Source organism: Fopius arisanus, unplaced genomic scaffold (genome assembly GCF_000806365.1).
Source record: "Fopius arisanus strain USDA-PBARC FA_bdor unplaced genomic scaffold, ASM80636v1 scaffold00024, whole genome shotgun sequence".
Lineage (NCBI taxonomy): Eukaryota > Metazoa > Arthropoda > Insecta > Hymenoptera > Braconidae > Fopius > Fopius arisanus.
Window position 1 is genome coordinate 313500 of NW_011887763.1, and position 21507 is coordinate 335006.

The 21507-nt window shown below is 37.5% G+C and overlaps 7 protein-coding genes across 9 annotated transcripts; 4 read left to right on the top strand and 3 right to left on the bottom strand.

The window, feature by feature from the left end:
• Positions 1–110: 110 nt before the first annotated feature.
• On the top strand, positions 111–2627 carry LOC105264597 (beta-1,4-galactosyltransferase 1). Its single transcript, XM_011301581.1, has 2 exons — positions 111–1177; positions 1421–2627. Exons 1-2 carry the CDS (start codon positions 377–379, stop codon positions 1613–1615), a joined length of 996 nt encoding a protein of 331 aa, XP_011299883.1. The 5' UTR covers positions 111–376; the 3' UTR covers positions 1616–2627.
• Positions 2628–2715: 88 nt separating this feature from the next.
• Positions 2716–8340, bottom strand: LOC105264598 (RNA-binding protein 5). Its single transcript, XM_011301582.1, has 7 exons — positions 8094–8340; positions 7285–7912; positions 6917–6986; positions 6263–6336; positions 5476–5589; positions 4657–5404; positions 2716–4416 (listed from the first exon to the last, which is right to left on the bottom strand). Exons 2-7 carry the CDS (start codon positions 7885–7887, stop codon positions 3275–3277), a joined length of 2751 nt encoding a protein of 916 aa, XP_011299884.1. The 5' UTR covers positions 7888–7912; positions 8094–8340; the 3' UTR covers positions 2716–3274.
• A 351-nt stretch (positions 8341–8691) lies between these two features.
• LOC105264599 (28 kDa heat- and acid-stable phosphoprotein) lies at positions 8692–10147 on the top strand. The gene is made up of 5 exons (XM_011301583.1): positions 8692–8841; positions 9007–9104; positions 9172–9297; positions 9513–9649; positions 9774–10147. Exons 1-5 carry the CDS (start codon positions 8832–8834, stop codon positions 9988–9990), a joined length of 588 nt encoding a protein of 195 aa, XP_011299885.1. The 5' UTR covers positions 8692–8831; the 3' UTR covers positions 9991–10147.
• Positions 10148–10659: 512 nt separating this feature from the next.
• Positions 10660–12076, top strand: LOC105264600 (O-acetyl-ADP-ribose deacetylase MACROD2). 2 transcript variants are annotated; one of them, XM_011301584.1, is made up of 6 exons: positions 10660–10914; positions 10974–11079; positions 11145–11372; positions 11445–11561; positions 11635–11843; positions 11920–12076. In XM_011301584.1, the coding sequence occupies exons 1-6, from the start codon at positions 10900–10902 to the stop codon at positions 11989–11991; spliced, it is 747 nt and encodes a 248-aa protein (XP_011299886.1). In that variant the 5' UTR covers positions 10660–10899; the 3' UTR covers positions 11992–12076. The 2 variants fall into 2 exon arrangements, with proteins under 2 accessions (XP_011299886.1, XP_011299888.1); XM_011301586.1 differs by having other exon boundaries at positions 10661–10869.
• Positions 12077–12185: 109 nt separating this feature from the next.
• l(1)10Bb (BUD31-like protein) lies at positions 12186–13068 on the top strand. Its single transcript, XM_011301588.1, has 3 exons — positions 12186–12402; positions 12489–12611; positions 12756–13068. The coding sequence occupies exons 1-3, from the start codon at positions 12309–12311 to the stop codon at positions 12971–12973; spliced, it is 435 nt and encodes a 144-aa protein (XP_011299890.1). The 5' UTR covers positions 12186–12308; the 3' UTR covers positions 12974–13068.
• LOC105264601 (cytokine receptor-like factor 3) lies at positions 13046–16152 on the bottom strand. The gene is made up of 4 exons (XM_011301587.1): positions 16076–16152; positions 14738–15199; positions 13833–14660; positions 13046–13762 (listed from the first exon to the last, which is right to left on the bottom strand). Exons 2-4 carry the CDS (start codon positions 15086–15088, stop codon positions 13427–13429), a joined length of 1515 nt encoding a protein of 504 aa, XP_011299889.1. The 5' UTR covers positions 15089–15199; positions 16076–16152; the 3' UTR covers positions 13046–13426.
• A 454-nt stretch (positions 16153–16606) lies between these two features.
• On the bottom strand, positions 16607–21448 carry LOC105264603 (innexin inx2-like). Of its 2 annotated transcripts, none has more exons than XM_011301590.1 (4): positions 21173–21448; positions 19556–19707; positions 18946–19188; positions 16607–17185 (listed from the first exon to the last, which is right to left on the bottom strand). In XM_011301590.1, the coding sequence occupies exons 1-4, from the start codon at positions 21351–21353 to the stop codon at positions 16667–16669; spliced, it is 1095 nt and encodes a 364-aa protein (XP_011299892.1). In that variant the 5' UTR covers positions 21354–21448; the 3' UTR covers positions 16607–16666. The 2 variants fall into 2 exon arrangements, with proteins under 2 accessions (XP_011299892.1, XP_011299893.1); XM_011301591.1 differs by lacking the exon at positions 21173–21448 and adding an exon at positions 20157–20353.
• Positions 21449–21507: the final 59 nt, after the last annotated feature.

Consider the following 21507-nt stretch of genomic DNA (forward strand, 5'->3'; position numbering starts at 1 on the left):
CATTGCGTGTTGCGCCCTCCCTCTCTTGGGGTGCAGTACTACGATGCCGCTGGGGTCACTCAAACCCCCAGAACTCAGCCTCTACTTCAGTCAATCCTCTTTGGCGATCATCATGGATCAGAAGCATCAGAAGACATGGACATGAGAGTCTTGCAGTCTCACACGAGTGGTCGAGGCGAAGTGTTGTGGGAATCAGTTTCATTGACATAAACAATCAAACAAAAGTGCAGTTGTGACATAAATTTTGCCTCCAAAGAGAACATCTCTCGAGAAATGAAGCGAATATGTTGCCACTTGACATTAGACTGAATAATTGACATTAAGGTGATACCCCTCACGTATTTATCACAATCAAATGCGGCTGATATAGGTTACGATGTCTCGCAATTTTCAAAACTTCATTAAAATGTTCATAGCATTTTTAAGCACTTATGCTCGTGGGTTGTCGTATTTAGTCACGATAATACTAGTCCTGTGTTATTGCCTCCATCCCGGGAGATTTGCATCGCATTACAATTTTATAAAGACAGAAAATATTCACGATGAACTGGAGAAGTCATACGATCCTCGGGATAATTCATGTGTGATATCGATAACTGGGAGGAAATTTTCGGAATTGTCATATCCAGAGGAACACCCGAGGGAAGATCCAGTAGCGATGGCCAGAAGACTTGGAATTTTACCTGGAGGACAGTGGAGACCACTTAATTGCCATCCTTTATTCAACGTTGCTATTATTTTGCCGTTTAGAAATAGACATGCACAGCTCAGTATTTTTATGAATTATATACATCCCTTTCTGCAATCACAAAATCTGGATTATCGAATATTTGTTATCGAGCAGAGTCCTATACGCGAATTCAATCGCGCTAAATTATTCAACGTCGGGTACAAAGAGGCAACGAAAGTCAATGATTTCCACTGCTTCATCTTTCAAGACATTGACTTGATACCACAAAATCCAGATAATATTTATGCTTGTACCAAGATGCCCAGACACATGAGCTCGAGTGTTAACACCTTCAGATACAATTTACCATATACTGGATTATTTGGTGGAGCTATTGCCCTTACTAGGAGGCAATTCGAATGGGTTAATGGATTTTCCAATGTTTTTTATGGCTGGGGAGGCGAGGATGATGATTTCTACAGTAGACTGCAATCTCGGGGTCTCCAGGTGGGCAAATTCCTAGTTTTTTTCCCCTGTCAGTTTTTATCGAGTTATTTATGATCTTTCATTGTTTCTCGGGAATTTATCGGTTAGTTCCAATACATGTACGTGAATTCTTAGTCAATGCAATCGTAAAAATGCGCAAGCAGTGATAAGCCAAATCATAATTTTTGCACGCAGTCGTTTGAAAATTTTGTAGCGACAATTCTGGAATACCAGATTGTTAAATTAACAATTTTTTAATCACAGGTTATTCGTTTTGGTCCTGATATCGCTCAATACTATATGCTGACCCATAAAAAGGAGCCACCAAGCAGCGCAAGATTTGAGCGTTTAGAAAATAGTGCAAGGAGATATGATTCTGATGGACTCAATAATCTAGATTATAAAGTATTAGATCATCAACTTCGTCCACTCTACTCCTGGATATTGGTCGATGTTTGAATAATTTAGCAGTCGATGAAAAGATCGAGAATCATTTCATTTAAATTGTAGAGGAAAATTTGTATATCGAACTGCATATCAAATGCCTTTTGTTGAATGTGGCGATATATTATCTGCTGTGTTGTAGAAGGTTTAACATGTTCAACGATGGAATATGTAGATTCATTATCTAGACAATACCTGGCGTTTAGTGCAGTGTCACGGTAGCTCAATTATTTGTGGTTTCAAGTCCTCAAGGATATCCAAGTGTTTAGAACTTTTTGTTTCGAATTTTATTTGTTAGCAGAGCTTCCATTCGATCGGCTGTATGCTACCCGATTTTTTACAACGATTTAATTGTTTAGACCTGAGGATTTCAATCTTAATTGTAATTTTAATTGCTACACTTAAAATTTTCTAGTCGATAATCTCGTTTATAGTTTGAAAGATGAAGTCTCTAGTCTAAGAATATTTATTTCAATTGTAGCGAGTGTGAATTCATACCAAAAATTAGAATATTTTATTCCATAGGTGCCCGTAAGCGAGATTACGGGCCCAATGACATAAAATAGTGTATGAAACACGTGCGTTATGGATTCTTTCACTCGTGGGATAGTAAAACTCGCCCTCGGCTCATGTTACAACCCTCCCACGAGCCAAGAAATCCATTACGCACTTGTTGCGTAAGATACTATTAATCAATTTTCGTTATTTGTCAGTTGGATATCCTTGTATGAATCTGTGCAAAATTAATTTCTCTAACAAAAAATACATATCTTTGGCATAAAAGAGGTGTAGAGAAATTCAACGAGAGATGCCTCAATCAAATATTAATTAAAAAATCCTCACAGTTTAGGCAAAAAAAATTTAGTTATAGTTTCACTAAAGAGATTGTCCCATGATAAACATTTTTTTTCCGTAATTTTTCTCTGAAGTTAATCGTCTTAAAGATAGTTGCATCAATCTCTAGAAGTTTTCCAATTTTTCACTTTTGGATTTGAAGCTTTTTCAGATGAAAGGGGATCTGTATTAATTGATATTATATAGAAATGGTAAGAAAGCAATGATCAAATGTTTTTTTTTATTGTTGTTGTTGGTAGTTGAATGATCAAATAAATGAATTTACAAGCAATCCGCAGGTATTTTTATTATGCGTGCTCAGCTCAGTGGTTTCATACACAAAGCCCTCAAATAAAAAAATAAAATAGCATTAATAATCGGGATAATTTTCCTCATGACAGAATTTATTACAAAAAATTAACGAGAAAAATCAATAATTGAGAATGATTTTTCCTCTGACATTATCCTATAGTTATCCGATGACACATAATTCTGAAACTCGATGTCTCCATTTTCAATTACATACTGATCGATTATGTTTTCAATTTCTCAAATATCACTGAGGAATTTGTGGATTGAATATTGAAAGCGGTGATGCCTGGAACTATTTACACGATAATCGATTGACTCCTCAAAAAAATCATGTCTTTTTACATCCTTGGACTCACGATTGATGCACCTTTTTTTATTGTACACAAACGGGAACGTGTCTTCAATTTCCCGTTATATAAAATAGTTAATCATCATTGCGTCACTTCCCTCTAAGGGTCCCTCGAAATTACCCCCAAAAATCACTCCACGATGATTTAGTAATGAGTAATTATTACATTTCATCAATAATTACGAATCAGATAATTCTTGATACCTAGCATACATCATCTTCTTCACACAATCTTTGTACGTATCACCAGGCATTGCATTATAAGATGATGATTTAGCCCCAAGCCCAGCAGCAGGGACTCTCCTCTCGGCTTCAATGATACTAGTCCTTCCCTGATTTGTTTTTCCCAGTCCCATTCCCTCGCTCCAACCCATTTTTTGCAACAGTTTATTACCAACATTATCCGAGCCAATTCCAGCTCTAGTTGGTTCCTCATAATTAACCGGTGCCTCATCAACTCTTGTCTTGAGATATTTTTCTTTGAGTTTATTGGGTTGTGGTGGCTCTGGCTCACCATATTTAGCTCTTCTCTCTTTAGCCCTGTCCCTGTATTTATTATTTCTCTGCTGGGGATCATTGGGGTCCAATCCCCTGACTTGGTACCAGCTCTCAAGATTTTGCTTGTGAAGATCTGACAGCTGTTGATGACGAACAAGTCCTTCTTTGCTTGGAAACTGGCGTTTGCAGAGGAGGCAGGCCAGTTTAACCCAATCAGTGTGCTGTCTCTCCTCCTGTCCAACATCCTCAATCTCCTCTTCTGTATCACTTCCACCGCCGTACGCTGCTACCAGGCCATTGTTGCCAGTGTCCTCCTCCTCAGGATAAGAATTGGCAACTGATTTTTTCTCCAAAATTGCATACCCAGCATCAGCAGCACCACTACCCCCTTGATAGGATTCTCCCACCGAGTACTCGACATTCCAATTGCTCTTGGCATTCTCCTTTTTCTGATTCAGAGTTTTCGCCCAACGCTCCATGTCTTTGGCTATTTTTTTAGCCACTTTGACTTTATCTTGCTTTGTATCTTTCTTCTTGTCGTCATCTTTTGCCTCTTGAGAATTTAAAATGGAGTTATTGGTGATGGAGGAGTTCTGAGTTTCTGTGACAGTTAGAGATGTCGAGGAAGGATTTGTCGTTCCTTGAACAGGAAGATTCGACTTTGCTGGTTGATAAGAGAATGATTCTGCATCCCAGTAGAGAAATTGCTGCATGTGGCTATTGTAATAGTATTGAGAATTGGGATCGTAATATAGACCGGTGGAGGGATCGTAGTAGTAACCTGATGACTCGTCGTAATGGTAAGTACTCACATCCGGAACAGCTGCGAATGGAGAATATGAAATCGCTTTTAAATGGAAATATAACTACTTCTTATGTATAACGTCAATATAATTCACCACTGAACCCATAAAAAATTACTCGATTCCAATAATTGTATCAAATTCATTTTTAGTACTTCACTGGAGAATTAGTTGAACAAATTATACAGATTATCTAATGATTGCAATGATGCAGAGACAAATATTCAATTGAATTTCAAATATCCAATGCTACGACTCACAATAAACCTTGCCATCATTGGCATGCGCAGGTACTCGTCCACTGGCCAATGAAGTGCTGGTAGGAGCAGTTGGAGTTGGTCTGGCTTTCATCTCCTCAGCATCTCCTAATTTCCTCGAAGCTTGAAGCTGCTGTATCGCTGATTGTGCAACAGCAGCAGCAGCATTGACCCTATCAGTTTGATTCAACGATGGCAAAGTTATAGCGGTTCCCTGGATTATCTGATTCTGATAGTACTGAGTGTAATATTGAATATAATGCGCCTTTTGCGCTGGTGTTTTGGCATAGAGATTGGCGCTGTATTCAGCTATTTGAGCAACATCGTCCAAGGTATAACGCTGTGGTTGATTATCATTGGATTTCCAGAGACCAGTGCTGTTGACCTGATGAAGCTTGCAGTATGCTATCTCTACCTTTCGTCCGTCCACCATGAGCCCCTGTTTGGTCAATTCGGTGTGGAGATACATTGCATCAACGACATTGGCCATTTCGAGGTAGCAAACACCGCGTGATGTATTTGTCAAGGTGTCACGACCGATTCTGATGCTGCGAATTGGCATTGCCGAAGAATTATTCATTGCTTGGAGGACTGAGTCCTCGGTTGTTAATACATCGAGGCCACGCAGCAAAACTGTATTTGTGGGGTGGGGACTTATCTCATCGCTACCCTCACCACCTTCTTCACTCTCTGCACGAGATGCTGAACACTTGAAGCAAGTCTCGCGTCTTTTGAAATTGTGGGCTCCACACTGTGTGATAAATTTTTTTAATGTGAAATTTCGATGTGTTATCGATGATTATGGAATAAATTGAAAAACACCTTAACACAATGCCAATCCTGACTATTTTTCGATGGCGGTTTATCCATGTGACAATCCTTTGGTATGCTGTACTGCATGAGCGCTCGATACTGCTCTTGTAGCATCAGTACCCCCTGAAACAGAGAATTTAAGTGTTATCATGTCCAGGGTCTTCCGAAGGCCTCTTTTCCATTCTCCATAAAATCCTCCCTCTCCCTCTCCCCCTCTTCTCATCGGTGGTAATTATCTTTATTATCTACTTCACTTCATCAATTCAGAGCAGTTTGTTTCATCAATATTGAATTTTGTACTGACTAACCGAATAAGTATAGCGGAGCTATATCGGCCAAGAATAATCACGAATAATTATTCATATCGAAAAAAAAAATCAAGAGTTGATTATGGAAGTTGATAATGGAAGTAATAAAATGATGCTGAGATGATACAGCTGGAATTATTGATGGTGATACGTTATAGCTCCTCGACTTGTTTTATCGGTTGTACAAGGGAATGTGATTGGTGTTGGAATATTGTTGGATTTGATAATGATATATCTTGTGAATATTTAGGGATTGGCCCCAGGTTGAATAATTGAGATAATTGATATTGTAGATTAAAGTAGCCTTTGAAACAGATGGTCACAGCATAATGGCCATGTGTGGGGGAGTAGAAGGCCAACTGGGAACTGCTTTGCCCCCCACTGTCGCCACGGGGCGTCGGTGGGCCTAACAACAGTGTTGTTGTTGCTGTTGAGGTTGAATGCTCAAACATCAGCTCAACCCAATTGCCAAAACTTCTTTTTTCTACCTGTTTCATCTCCATCCAACGTGCGGCCTCCTGTGTCGCGTTAAACTCGACGAATGCAAAACCTCGCGAAGCACCTATACAGAGCAAAATACACACATATCCAGTGTTAATCCACGTTTATTGCCTGGGTATTTCTCTACTTCTGAGAGGGCAGGCAATTTTTGTCACAGCACCAACCATTGAGACAGATCGTTTAGTATTATTCTTTTAACGAAGAGTTACTCTTCGATTTCATTGTACTCGCATTGTTTTGTTCAATACATTTTTCTCCAGCTTCTCTCGTTCTTTTTTCAACGCTCTTTTAGATTTATTCATTCATTCATTTATTTATTTATTTATTTATTTGCTTTTTCGATACTTCAGTTATTTATCAGAAACAAAATTGAAACAAAAAGTGAACTAGTTCTGTTTTTTTTTACTGATCAATGTTTCTCTCTGTCTTTCTGTTACTTTCCTTTTTTCCCCTGCGTTGACTTACCTTCAATCACAGCTGAATTACAGTTTCATTGAATCGACTAAAGTATGATAGCGAGTGAATTAGATGATGTATCAGGTATTTCTGCTTTTACCAAATGTTTAAATAAATAAAAACAGGAAATACGAAAATAAGGTGATGAGGTAATTTCGTCAACGAAATACAATGATGTTAATTACCTGTATCTTTCTTTCGTATCAGCCGAATGTCCTTGGGCATGAGTCCACAGTTTAAGATGTCTTGACGTACCTATGATCACACACGTTAGAATAATAATATCGGTGCAAGATAAATTGTTATGCAACGTTTGAACACTTGAGTTTAAGCCGAGTGGTAAAGAGCAAAAGGAAATTTCATTTTCCACTGTAAATTATTCCTTCTGAATTCACAAAAAGAAATCATAAACTCGCATTCGTAAGATTAATAAAAGAATATGAGATATCAAAAAATCGTCAACCCCGGATGGATTTTGAGGGATGTCTGCAAATAAATAATTGAGAATGCTATTTTCTAAAAAAAAGGAAAAAAAGTTGAGTTGATGACGTACATCATTTTCCGTAATATGTTGAGCTAAACCACGAATCATGATGGTGTTGTTTGGTGTTTGGGATTTGTAGTGAACACCCTCCATCGACGATCCATACCCACGTCCATGATCGTGATCATACTCAATGCTCTCACGACTGTGATCATCATCCCGTTCACGATCTCGATCATCCCTTTTGCCCCGTCTATCCCGATCCCTCTCACGATCTCTGTCACGTCGTGAACGCTCTCTATCACGATCCCTGTCTCGATCCCGGTCCCTGTCCCTGTCCCTGTCCCTGTCCCTATCCCTCTCACGATCACGATCACGTTCCGATGACTCCCGGTCCCTTCCCCTGCTGTACCGATCGTCTCTCTCTCGATAACGCTCCTCTCTGCTACGATCACGTCGATCTCTGCTCCGATCACGATCTCTATCACGACGATGATTCCTGTAGTCCGTTCCTGGACTCCTGTGTGGATCACGATCACGGTGATCCAAGTCACGGTGATCAGGGTAATCTGGTGATCTGCTTGGACGATAATCACCTCGGTAGTCGTAATCTCCGTGACGACGATTATCCGGACCGTAGCCCGGCTCCCATGGGTCAATATTGTTGTACATTTTAGTTTTCCATTTACTAATCAACCTGGAAATATCATTTAAATATCACTCAATACTAAGAAATCAATTCGATACCCAATTCATAGCAAAAATGAAGATGCTGAACTGACAATTTTCTCAATTCCTGAAATGTTTTATTTAAAAACAAAACAATTAACTTTCACAATTATTAAATGGCTATTGCAATTTTCTTTGTGTTATTTCACCTCGTGTAATTCCCGTCGTCGTCAAAATGTCGACAGCTTCACAAACACCTAATGCGCTTTACTGACTTTTCTAAATAACCGTTATTATCAATGTCTCTTCGATCTATCCACTGATTTACACTGAATGAACACCTTTTTTTATAGAAAAATAGTTTTTATAATGGCGTGGCAAAAACGCCTTGCTATTTTGTTGAGAATATGGCGGTGTGCCTGGATGGCCTGGATGCGAGACTTTTCAGAAAATTCGGAAAACTTTGGGGAGAGATTATAGGGAAGATTTCTAGGGGCTTATGCAGATAATAAAACCAGATATTCCTAGGGGTGGCGTGTGAACATATCTGGAGAATTATTCGTATGAATAAGGAAGAACTCGAAATTATCGACGAACATGTTGAACCTTAAATCGACTTGTGATTGCCTTTTACAGTCGATCTTATTGAATAATCATAATTAATATAGTTGCAATTATCATAATTATGATGATATTGGAATTTTTTTTGGTAAATGCGTAAAATTGAATGAAAGTTTGAATTACAGGCTAACCAATCCATCAATTTGCCCCCAATTTCACGAATTTCACGTCCGTAAAGTGAAAAAAAAAAATATCCCTGTAGATGACTTGACGTACCTGCCTCACGTCAAGATAATTCCGAAAAATCGTCTACAAACAAGAGCCCTTTTTCCAACCGAAAAGGTTGTGTTCATCCCTTTTTGCTAAATACATTTATTCGAGTAAAAATGCCCCGTGGTGAGTTGACACGAAAAATTGGTACAATATTCTGGGGATTATTGTAGGAGAATATTTATGTGAAGCCCACGTTTTCGTACACCTGAAAATGTGAATTTTCTCAATGTCGGGCTGACCCTGAACTCTTTTTATCGGTTATTCAATGGTTTTTGTTTATTGTTCCAGGTAAATTCGTTAATCACAAGGGACGTAATCGTCATTTCACGAATCCTGAAGAGCTTGAGGAGCAGAGGAGAGCTGATGAGGAGAAGAGAAGGTGGAGGGTGAGTGCCTCGGAGGTTAAGTTATTGCGTTTTCTTTCATTTTTTAAGTGATTATTTGGGTCTGCAGCAACAAAAAGGCGGGGATTCTTCGAGTGAGGAGGAGGAAGAGCCACCGAAGAAGCCCAGCAAGGCAAAACAGCCCTCAGAATCTGAAAGTGAGAGTGAATCCGAGTCCTCGGGGTCGGAGAATGAGGTGAGGATGTTGTGATCATCTTTTAAATTTCGTCATTCCCTCGATTTCGCTATTTATTTCGATTTTGGAAAGAATCGTTGTAAGGCCAAAATCAGCGATTGAGTCCTAAACGAATTTAAAATTTTTGTCGATTTCTTCATTTCTTCTTTAAAATTATTTCTCCATCCGTGTATATCGAGTTTTTAAAGTGTTCAATAAACATTAAATTGATTCAGGGAAAGGCGAAGGGAGTTGAGGCTTTAATTGAAGTGGAAAATCCAAACAGAGTTCAGAAAAAAACGAAGAAACTTTCACAGTTGAATAATGATTTAGCACAACAATCGTCAAAGCCGGAATTATCACGGCGAGAAAGGTAAACAATACCGTTGAATTAAATTCCGACCGAGATATCAATAGAAAACTTCGGTGATTAATCAATTGCAAGGCTCGTACACACTCCTCACATCGAAATTAATTAATATCGAGACTCATTCCAGGGAACAATTAGAAAAACAGCGTGCCTACGCGAATTATCAAAAGCTTCATGCCGCTGGTAAAACGGATGAGGCACGTGCAGATCTAGCGCGATTAGCTATAATTAAGCAACAGAGGGAAGAGGCCGCTAAGCGAAGAGAAGACGAGAAAAAGCAGAAGGAGCAGGCTGCTCAGAAGAAAACGGAAGCGACGCAAAAAGCACTGGGAAAACGGACCTGAAGAATAATTTTGTAATTCCATTTATTTTTGATTTAAAGAAAGAAAAAAAATACAGATTAATCCATCTTGTATACCACTGATGCTATGCTAATACCTTAACATAAGGTTCAATCTTACAATTTTTTCTTATGTATCAATAAAATCTACATAAAATCTATTACGTGTAATTTTGCCCTAAACGTCAATCTTCCCCCCTGATTAATAAGATTCTCCAAAGAAGAATCACCAGAATTAATCAAGTTAAATTAATTAAGTATTTGTTTTTTGGGGAAATCAAACTATTTCAGGCAATATGTATATTTTTTTTTTGCTATTTTACTAACAAATGAATCCGGAACAATTGATCATTTATTTTCGAAATTCAAATACTCGCGGTACCGATAGGTGGCAAAAATTGCAACAAGCACCTGCACTGCATCGATCTCAGCTGATCTCGGACTCCCTCAGCGTTCTGACAGCCCTATCCTATTTCTCAAGCCAAAAATCTACCTCTCATAATCTACGAAATCCGTGAATTTTACTCAACCCTCTCCCTCAATGGAATTCACATCTCTCTCATCTAGATTTCCTCTCACGTGGGAATTAGTCTAGTCTCTACCTCAGATGAACCCCGCTTTTTTCCTGCGATACCTTATTCCCCACTTTACCATCTCCCACCCATTCTCATGCAACGTTCCTTCATTGGGAACAACGGCTGCAAGACTTGAAATCAGTGGCCATCTAAAAAATTAGAAGAAGAAGATCTCAGCTGATTCTTGAGCTTCGTAACACCGGCTGCAATTATTTCCCAGAAAATAGAATTTATCGAGCTTCTATGCGTTTTCTGTTGAGATAAGTCGTGAAAAAATTCCATCGTATTGAAATTCATTCTTTTGTACTGTAAGTTCTTTTCTCTTGGAGTGATTCATCATGATAATACTCAGAGTAAGAATTATTGAGTGATCCACAGAAACAACTCATCCTAAATAATTTTTAAATTTCAGGGGATTGACACGTCTATTTTTTCAACGAAAATCAGGAAAAGATTTGCTCTTCGGTTGAGTAATTATATTAGAGGGTCATCCATAATGTCATTTAAAGAGGAAAAGGGTAAACATATTCAGGTTTTTTATTCGTTCAATTATTCCTGTTTATTTACAATTTAATAATTATAGAAAAATACTTGAAAATGTCGAGAGAGGAAAAGATGCAGCATTATAAATCGGATATCACAACATTGGAGCAGATCCTGACTCTCCCTAATTATTTCCAGAAGAATAAAGGGGTTAGAGTATCTTCTGATCTAGCAAATAAATTATCAATATGGCAGGGGGACATAACATCTTTGGAAATCGACGCAATTGTCAATGCCGCGAATTCGAGCCTGATGGGAGGTGGAGGAGGTACTCTTCCCAATTTCAGTCGATACGTGTGAATATTTCCCAAGAGAATTCTACGCGAGAATTGCTTTTCAGTGGACGGAGCGATTCACAGGGCAGCTGGACCGAATCTCAAGAAAGAATGTGCTACACTGAATGGTTGTTCGGTTGGAGAAGCTAAAATCACTGGAGGATATAAACTGCCAGCTAAACGTACGATTCAATAGGAATTCAATCATTTCTATCAATAAAATTTGGAATCTATACTTTTTACCGTTTATGGTAGATATCATTCACACGGTTGGACCTCGAGGAGAAAAACCAGAGAAATTGAGAGAGTGTTATCGTAATTGTCTGCAATTGGCTACAGATAATGGCTTGAAGACCATCGCCTTTCCTTGTATATCGACTGGAGTCTATGGATATCCTCAGAAACCAGCTGCTGAAATCGCCATCAACACCGTCAAAACTTTCCTCGAAGAAAATCGAGAGAAGGTACAGTGAATCATCGATTTTCACTCACTAATCATTACTGTTAATATAATTTATTCATATGAATTTTCTTCCTCAGGTCGATCGCGTGATATTCTGTCTCTTCCTGCAGACAGACAAAGACATATACGAGGAATTGCTCCAGACCTAGGCTACGCTATTGGAATTATTTTCAATGTAAATTTCTCGATGTAAAATAAATCGGGAGATTTTTTCTCAGAAAATAAATCATTTGTTTATCTACTATATTTATTGCGCTTTATTCCATTCTCGCTTTTTATTTATCTTGGGGATTATTTACTTAAAATTTTATGGGCATTTTTTTTGTGGTGTCCAGCCTGTTAATTAAATGACGTACGACGGAGTTCGTGTCACATAACCTAAATTTTCCCTGGCGTCTGTTTTCAGTTGCTGACGTTTGTTTTCGTTCATCAGGTGATAATTCAATATTAAAACTCGTGTTTGAAGATGCCGAAGGTGAGGAGAAGTAAAAAATCACCCCCAGAGGGTTGGGAATTAATCGAACCGACTCTGGAAGAATTGGAGCAAAAAATGAGAGAAGGTAGGGCTCCAGTTTCTGAACAACAATTATTTAATCTCTTAGTTGATGTTCTTCGTGTGGATCTATTAATTTTTTTTAAATTTCAGCGGAAACCGAGCCCCATGAAGGCAAACGAAAACAGGAGTCTCTCTGGCCAATTTTTAAAATACACCATCAAAAATCTAGATACATCTATGACCTATTTTACAGGAGAAAAGCTATCAGCAGAGGTGAGACGAGATATCTTTCACGAAGCCTTTATTAATAATTTATCAATCCAAAAAAAAACATAACTAATAGCTTTTTTTTTTAATTCACGTGATTTTGTGAGTGAATGTTTAATGTTGATTATCTAATATTTATTGTTTTCTCAGAATTGTATGACTATTGCCTGAATGAGAAAATAGCTGACAAAAATCTCATTGCTAAGTGGAAGAAGGTGGGATACGAAAATCTCTGCTGTTTGCGGTGTATTCAAACAAGAGACACGAATTTTGGAACGAATTGCATATGTCGTGTGCCCAAAGGAAAATTAGAAGAAGGAAGAATTGTCGAGTGCATCCACTGTGGATGCCGTGGTTGTTCTGGATAATTTTAGAAATATTTTCAATGACTTGGGAATTATTTCCCCAATAGATTCACTTTGTAAATAATACGAAACGAATAAATCCCACTTTTTTGTATTAACCCAACGATTTTTAATTCTTTTCACACGAAACAATTACAACATTATCATTATCTATGATTAATAAAAACTAATTGGAGTCAAGTAAAAGTTCTCATGTATAAATATTTTGTAAATACATTGGGAATCGAAAAATTTATACCGAAAAATTATTATAAAAAATAGGTTCCTCAGAATTAATCCCATGATTAATTCAAGGCGGATAAAAATGCTGATGTACAAAAAAAATTTTGTAGCGATCCGAAAATATGTTAATAAATAAAATTGAATAAAAAGCAAAATACGTATTGATTTTCCATTGACAACGTAAACAATCAATCAAGCTCCGATCAACAAATCCATAACCATCGATATAAAAATCTATTTAACCATCAAATTCCACTTCTTCGATTGTAAAAATCTGGCAGCGAAGTAAAGTGGAGTCTCAACGTTCCAGTAATAAGTGACAGCTTTGTCAGAGCATTCAATATTAACCCGTAGAGTTTCCTCATCCCTCCTGGTGATAGTAAATATTATTCTCGCACCAGAATGGACTGGAGGAAGTTGCATAAGCTTTTCCTCCCCATCCATCAGTATTTTTCCTCGTGCTGTGATCATCAAAGAGCCCCTGCGCCGCAGAAAATCGTCCTTTCCCCCAGGCTCCGATACCAGAGCAATTCCTTCATCACTCAACACCTGACCAGGAACATCTAGAAACTAATTAACGACAAATTACTCCAGTGCTGCAACAGCTGATTGTAATATTCGTCTGTGCTAATTTCATTACTTTGAATTCAATTATTTGATTGGCGTCGATGAGAGCGTCTCGAGAAAATACCGCACTCGCCTGATCGTTAATTTTCGCGGCAACTGTTGCATTATTCGTGATCATATAATCTTCATTATCGAGGGACCAACCGTAATTTGGTACTGATGTCTTGGTAATTCTCGTAGAGCTCCACGCAGACTCTAACGATTGAACCCCAACTCTTAGAGTAATCGAACGATTGATCTCAAGATTTTTAACGAAGCAGTAGTTTTCATCCCCCTCGTAGATAGTGATAAAATCATCGGAGGTGGGATCGAGGACCTCTCCGAGTGCCTTTTGGAGTATGTAAATGTGATCCTCAAAGGCATATTCCGGATCTGAGATCCCCCACTTGACGAATACCGAGCCAGGTTTCTCTTCTATTTCTGTTATCTGCACTGGACCCAGTCGTAAGATCGTTCCCATGCTGTGGACATTATTTAAGAGCTCCTTGACTTGTGGCTTTGATGGGAATTTGAAGTTCAAGAAGGGGAGCTCCTCCAGGGAAGGCACTGCTGGTATTCCTCCAATTTTTCTATCTGCTCTCAACAACTCGTGACGCTCCACATGACTCATGCGTTCATTTTTATTAGTTTCAATTGACGATATTGATTTTTTTGTGCACAATATCTGTTTGTGGATTTCTTCTCGGCATGCTTTCAAAGGGACGAGACTCTCCCTCTCGAATACTTTGGCTTCCAGCTTCAGCAGTTCTCGTTTTTTATTTATCTCTTTGGCAATTATCGATATCAAATTATCGTACGAGTCGTCGATTTCTTGGAGTACTCGACTTGTAATCGTCATCACCTGCACCAAAAAAAAATATAATAATTCACTTTAATCTCAATTCATATCAAATAGATTCCGTAAAATAATATAATCACTTGGGTATCGGCTTTGTCCAACTCCTTGAACTGTTCCTCCAATTTCTGGATATATTCCTGAATATTGTGAATAGTTTTTTGCGAGTAACCGTCATCACTCGTTAATTTCTCATTGAGCGCCCCGAGATTCACCTCCCAAGATTTCCTGGAAATCTCTGAAATACTCAGCATATATTTATCTATCTTCTCCTCCGTCGATTTAAGCTTTCTCCGCAATTCCCGATGATGCAGCACTCGCTCTGCATCTTCGGAGGTGGTTTCCGGTTTCTCTGGGGAGATTTCCGACAGTTGAGACTCCTCGGTTAGAGTTGAATTTAATTCGTCGAGAATTTCATCCTCAGGAATGTCCATTGTTTATTTTTTATTTTATGTTATAAGCTTTCATCAAGTTCTGCCATGAATACTTGACAGTGCAATCCATAAGATCTGCATACACTCCCTTATCAGCTGTACATTGTGTCCCTGTATTACAGACAAATCGAATTTTGTTAGATTCATAATAACGAGATGAATTACATGCCCTGGTGATATTTTTTCCAGATCCAATGACAACCCTTCCCACCCAGTAATCACTATCAATCGTCAAATCATGAAGAGATGTTTGATTTCCTGTACCAATCACCTCCCACGAGTACTTGATTCTGGGACAATTAGCATCTTTCAATTCCGTCAATTTCTTGAAATCTTCTATGAGAATTTCTGATGTTTGAGACTCGACTCCGATTATTTCCCAGGAATATTTAATTTTGCACTCGTTAATTCTCCGGGTTTTTCTCTCAGATGGGGGAATCCAATTTTTCACATCTTCCCATGAATATTTTCGCTGCACTCTCGATTCTTCAGGAATTTTTTGAGAGTCATGAATACTTGCGTTATTTTTTTTCTTGGAAATTTTCGGGGGTTGCGTAATTTCGTGATTTATTGAGAGGTTATCAAAATCATTGGTTTTATCGTGGGTTTTCGGGGAGGAAGGGATTTCGATTGATTTGTTTGAGTGACTGACGATCAGGGATATCGAGCTTTTCTTCAATTTTGAGTGCTTTTTGGATTTTTTCGCCGGACGATAAACCGATTTTTTCGACAAGTTCTCTGAGTGCGAATTCGGAAACGGCAAATTTTTCATTTGTTTAGTGGAGCTCAGTTGCTTGAAATAATCATCGATCATCGATGACTTTGTTTTGGGAAATGAGGATTTTTTCCATACCTGGTTTTCCATTTTTTTGGGGGGATTTTTGGGAAGGGGTGGATAAAAGAACGAGTGTCTGAAATTTTAGATGCTAAATCAGATGAATGCCGATTTTTTTTTACTAGGGGGTGGTTCTTTTTATTATTACTTACAGGACGAGTTGACGAGAATTTTGGATCTTGTTTTGATGGATTTTGAGGTTAGGGTTGTGGTTTTGACAGAAATAAAGAGTTGACAACAGGGAGAGGGAATTTATTGACAGAGGGAATGAGTGCGCAATGTCGCCGGTTAAGGAGAAATTTTTAAAAAGTTTCTTCAGCATTTTTGAATATTTTTCTTTGATTGTGAGATATTCAATTTTGAAAATCGTTGACAGTCTGCATGACAGTTGTCAATATTTATCAGCGGATATGTCGCGAACCAGCCGTGATAAAAATCCATGCTAAAATGCCATGGACAGCCCTTTTAATTCCGCAGATGCGATGTTTGGCAATATTTTCCGCATAATTTATTTATCGTGAGATATTAATTATTGATTAATTATAATTATTAATATTATAATTATTGATTGTTTGAGCAATAAATTTATTCATAATGAAAATACACATCATTCGCTGACATTAAATGGCAATAGGATTGTTATTACCAATTTGATTACAAACAACACAAAATATCCCAAGGGATTGGTTGATAACAGTATGGGGTTTTGCAGTCAGTAAATATTATTTCAATCCCCCCGCGATTTACACGACAGTTGGATAATATTTGTACGAGAACTTGGTAGCAAGTTCACTGACGAGTTCCCTGTAGACAATGGGATTGACATTCTGGGCGAGTTGATGAAGTAGGAACCAATCACCAAAATTCAATTCACCAACGACAACCTCCACTTGTGCATTTGTTAAAACACGGGTGTTAGATCGTAGAATATAAATACGTGATTTTTTATGAGTGAATTGAATAATTCTGTACAAGAGATTGAGTGAGCCAATGCACGCGAGGAATACAAGCCAAAACCATACGAATACAAATGTTTTTTCATTGACAACGTTAAGTGGTAGAATGCAGAGTGCATCGTGTGTCTGTTGGGATCCTGAAGAGCCAAATGTATGAATTGTACATTTTGTTACTTTGGGAAATAGACGAGACATCGGATCTACTCTCTCGAAGGGCTTTGTTTCCATTCCGAATGCAGCTACTGCTGGTCCATATCCCGTGAATTCACCCTCAAGAAATACGTCCAGCAGGTATATCTGGCTAACCTGAAATTTTTCATATTCTACCTTCATCTTCACATCCAAAACCATTTTTTTCCTAGATCCGAAAAAATCAAATTAATTGATTAATCTTAAATATATATAAACATACGTATATAAATTATCTTATGAAAATGAGTTGCTCTTGATCATTATAATATATGGCGAAAATAATAATGGAAAATAGTCAATGTCAACAGAAAATTCGAGATTTATTTATTCTTCTAGCAGTCGGAAGCTATTCTATTTTTATTCACGAGACCTCAATTTTTGTGATATCGAGAGGCTTTTTCTGCTGTAGTCATCGCAAAACTTGCTGTCACACATTCTGTATCACCTGTTTTCTTTTTTTTTTTTTTTTTTATTGAAACCAACTTTTTAACGAGACGGGGAATATCGATTGGAATAAAAAAAAAAACCTGCGAAATGTCCCTCAAGTTTGGGTTTTTTTTTCTCTTCAATTACCGTAGGTAAAAAAGTGAATAGTCGTTTATGTCAAACTAAAGTTTAAATTGGTCTCCAGTCTAGTTTTTTTTTTCTCCAACTTTGAGAATACAAAATGGGGGAAAATGAAAGTAGAAAGTGCAGAGGTTTTGTTTTCTGTTATTTTTTCTCGCTGCGAGAAAAATGGAGCGGAATTTGGCTGAAACTATGGGGGAATGCTTTTCTCGGTGAAAAGTTTTTTAGAGAGATTATTTTTCGTAGTTTCACTTATTTTAAAATTTTCTTCTTGGTACTGATAAATTGAATGATACTGACGCGCTTCTGACGGAGGAAAGAAAACTATGGACGAAAAATTTTACCAACAACTTTACGAATTGAAGATTCAACCAATAATTTCTCACGGTATGAAGAGAAAAGTTGAGAATTCATAACGCAATATTTTTTATCTCCTATAAAATGACGGATGAATTTATTTAAATTATTCTATTCATAACAATAAACAAAAAATTTCATTTGAAAAATTCTCCCAAATTATTAATTCTGGGAAAGATTTCTTTAATCATATGAAAAACTATTTTACTGACTTGATTAAAAGGGAATAGAATAATTAGGGAAAATTCTTGGCGTTTTTCGATTTTAATATGCAATAAAAATTGTTCTTCAATTTATTTTATTGATTGGACTCGCATGATTCATGAAAATTTGAGTGAAAATTTTCTCCGCGCATGAGAAAATGTCAATAAGATGATTGCGGGTGCAATTTCAATCGACAATTCATTACGAACTGCCCCCCACTCTAATAAAAAAAAACTAGATATAAAATCAACAGTGAAATTTATTCTACTGCCACGGGTTATTTTCCATGTATTGGAAATTTGCCAGGGGCTTTATATTTCCCAATCATCCCAATCTCTGTTAATCGCTTTCTCCTGTCTGTTGCCAACTGTAAACAACATTTCAAACGAAAAATTAAAAGTCCTTTTTTTACAAAATTCGCGCTTTCAAATTTTCCGCATTTTCCGGGCGTACAGATAAATGTAAAAGATAGTAAATGGGGGAAACCTCCACGGAAATAGATTTCGATAAAAAAAGTACTCCACATTTTTCTGGGTATTTACCATAAAAAACAAATAGGAGCAGTTAAATAAAAAAAAAGCAAGAATTGAATTTTAATAATATCAATAATGGCTGTCAGCCAAAAAATACACAAGAGGATCGAGTCCCTCGATTTTTATATTCTACAAAAATCCGTGTTCACCACATTTTCACAATTATTTTAAACAAATTTTTTATCAATTTTATTTTGGAGAATTGGTACGTACCGCATTGATAACGTTGAGTGACTCGCAGAAGAGATAACACAGTGCATAAAAATTATGGGTGTGTAAATGTGTCGATGCGAAGTATTGGACAAGCTGTTGTTTTCTCTCGTGACTCCAAACATCTCCGAGAAAGGGTGATGTAAGATCACGAATGAGAAGTGATACAGTTCCACGTTCCCAGACACCCCACAGTCCTCTCGGTGTGTAAAATATTATTGCTTGAATACCGAGAACGAAACAGACCTGTTGCACAAATTTATCACGAGGTCAATAAATAACAATTTTAAATCAAAAATTTTTCGATTTTTTTTTCGTCGTGATCGCCACTTTCTAAAAATCAATGATAATGCAATTGAATTTATTTTTCCGCCATTTTAACTGTCAGAGAGGTGCACAAAATGGCGGAAAACATCGGGTAACTCTTGATATTTTTTGACGTCTGTTATAAAAATCCGATTTGATTCGAATTTCGATGAGATCCGCGTGAAATTTTTGTTGAATTATCTCCGATTTTTAATAGAATCGCAGAAGAATTCAAGAGACAGATCGATTATTTTTTATGAATCGAAAAACCCTGGGGTAATTGTGTGATAAGGATGATAATGCTGACCCATTGGTAATACCGGTGATGGTGAATCTCGTCGTTCTCGAGTGCTGGACCAACACCGGGACTTGCAACTTGACGTCCTGGAATACCTCTCAAGTGTCTTGATACCGTAAATGTACTGTATATCCAGCAGTACGCATTAACCGGCTCCTTATCTGATTTAATGACAAATAAACACTTGATTATTTAAAAACATTCCGAGTTACTTGCACCCAAGAAAGTGTTAACCCAAGAAAGTGTTCATTGAATTCGAGTTATTAATTTCACAAGACGATAATCATTGAATCAATAATTGTTTATCATTCTGAAAGTCTCAATTTAGCGGTTTCCAGAAATTTCTAATTGAGATTAAAATTTTAAGAAATTAAATGGCTTTTTTTTTGTCGTTAAGGTTTTTTTCTTGGCGGACAATTTAGGCGGTGGAAAAAAAATGTCAGGATCGGATTGAGCGAGATTAAAATCTTTTATTTTCCCCGATAAAATATCTCAACAGATGCGCAAGCTCTTGTTCTTTGTGAAATTCTTCCGTACGTGTTCGTGAACTCAGAATTCATTTTGACTGACACCCCTCTCCAGTTTGCAAACTTGACGTGAAACAACTTACCCATCGCCGTCTTTCTTTAATATGAAACTTCTTCCAGCAGTTAACCCAATAACTTTTAATAGCTTTCCGTAATTTCTCCGGGGCTCTTCATCCTCTTTTCAAGCCCGCAGTTACTTCACCAAAAAGTTTAACACCGAATCCTGCCAATACAGAATTTCTCCAAAAACGAGTGTCAATTCTAAATAATTATCAAATTGACGATTGGCATGTCATTGACCAACGACAATCACAAAATAACAATCAAATCACCAAAAAATCCTTGAATCAAGTCGGATTGATTCCCGAAATGATGTCTTCATATCCAAGTTATGAGACTGCTCTAATTACTGCCTCGAATTATTCCATAGAAAATTGTCTGATGGATTCAGAGTGTGAGGACTTATGCAGGAGCTGAAGGCTTTATTTTCCTACAGTCTGAGTGATCCGAAAAAAAATGATGGTCATGTAGTTTTCATTCTGGCATTTCACCGTAAAACGAGTTAATGCCACAAGCAGGAATATCCGGTGGGGAGATTAAGTCTCCTACAAACCGGAGAGGCTTAACCCCCTAACTCTATTCAGATGCCGTTTTCGTGTTTTTGTTGAATGGGTAGAAAATCCCTTCCTAAGTCTCGGGGTACAAAAGCACTGTTGCATAATTTCCAAGTGCTTTGCCGATTGATGCGTCCGGTGAGTGAGTGGCTGGTCGATGTGGCTTTTACCACAGGATAAATCAATGTTCTCATATTTTTTTTTTATTAAATTTCTCGTACGACAAGTAGAAATGACTTGACTCCAAATAATCGCACCATTTTCATTATCAAACCAAATTTTTAAATAAAAAATCGTATTAATTAAGTTTTACATTTGATTTGAATAGATTTGATTCTAATAATGGAATCAAGTGGATTTTGTTGAATTCAAAGTTGAATTGAAAAGAAAAATCAAGTTTAATTGACTCCACCCATTAAAAATGCGAATTGACTGGGGAGGCTTAACCCCATTTGTAAAATTTTTCAGTGATTTCGACTACTCACCAATTGATGCGTCAGTTATACACGATATGGGTTCTCCCACGTACTGTTTCGCTGAGATAATGATTGTGCACGTGACGAGAATGACAACAGTCACCCTCGAGTGTAACCTGAAGACGATATTATCGATGATAATCGGCTCCGGAGACAGAAGACACTTGACCGGTTGGAGAAGTTCAAACATTCTTCTGGATTAATTCAATGAAACTCATGGAAATGTCTCGAGGGGTGGGAGTATTAAATAACTTTAAAGTTGGTAATATCAGGGCAGAGAATTGCCTTCGAAAATCAATGGATCATCTTCGAGTGGAAAATGCACTCACTTGAAGTTACGCGTT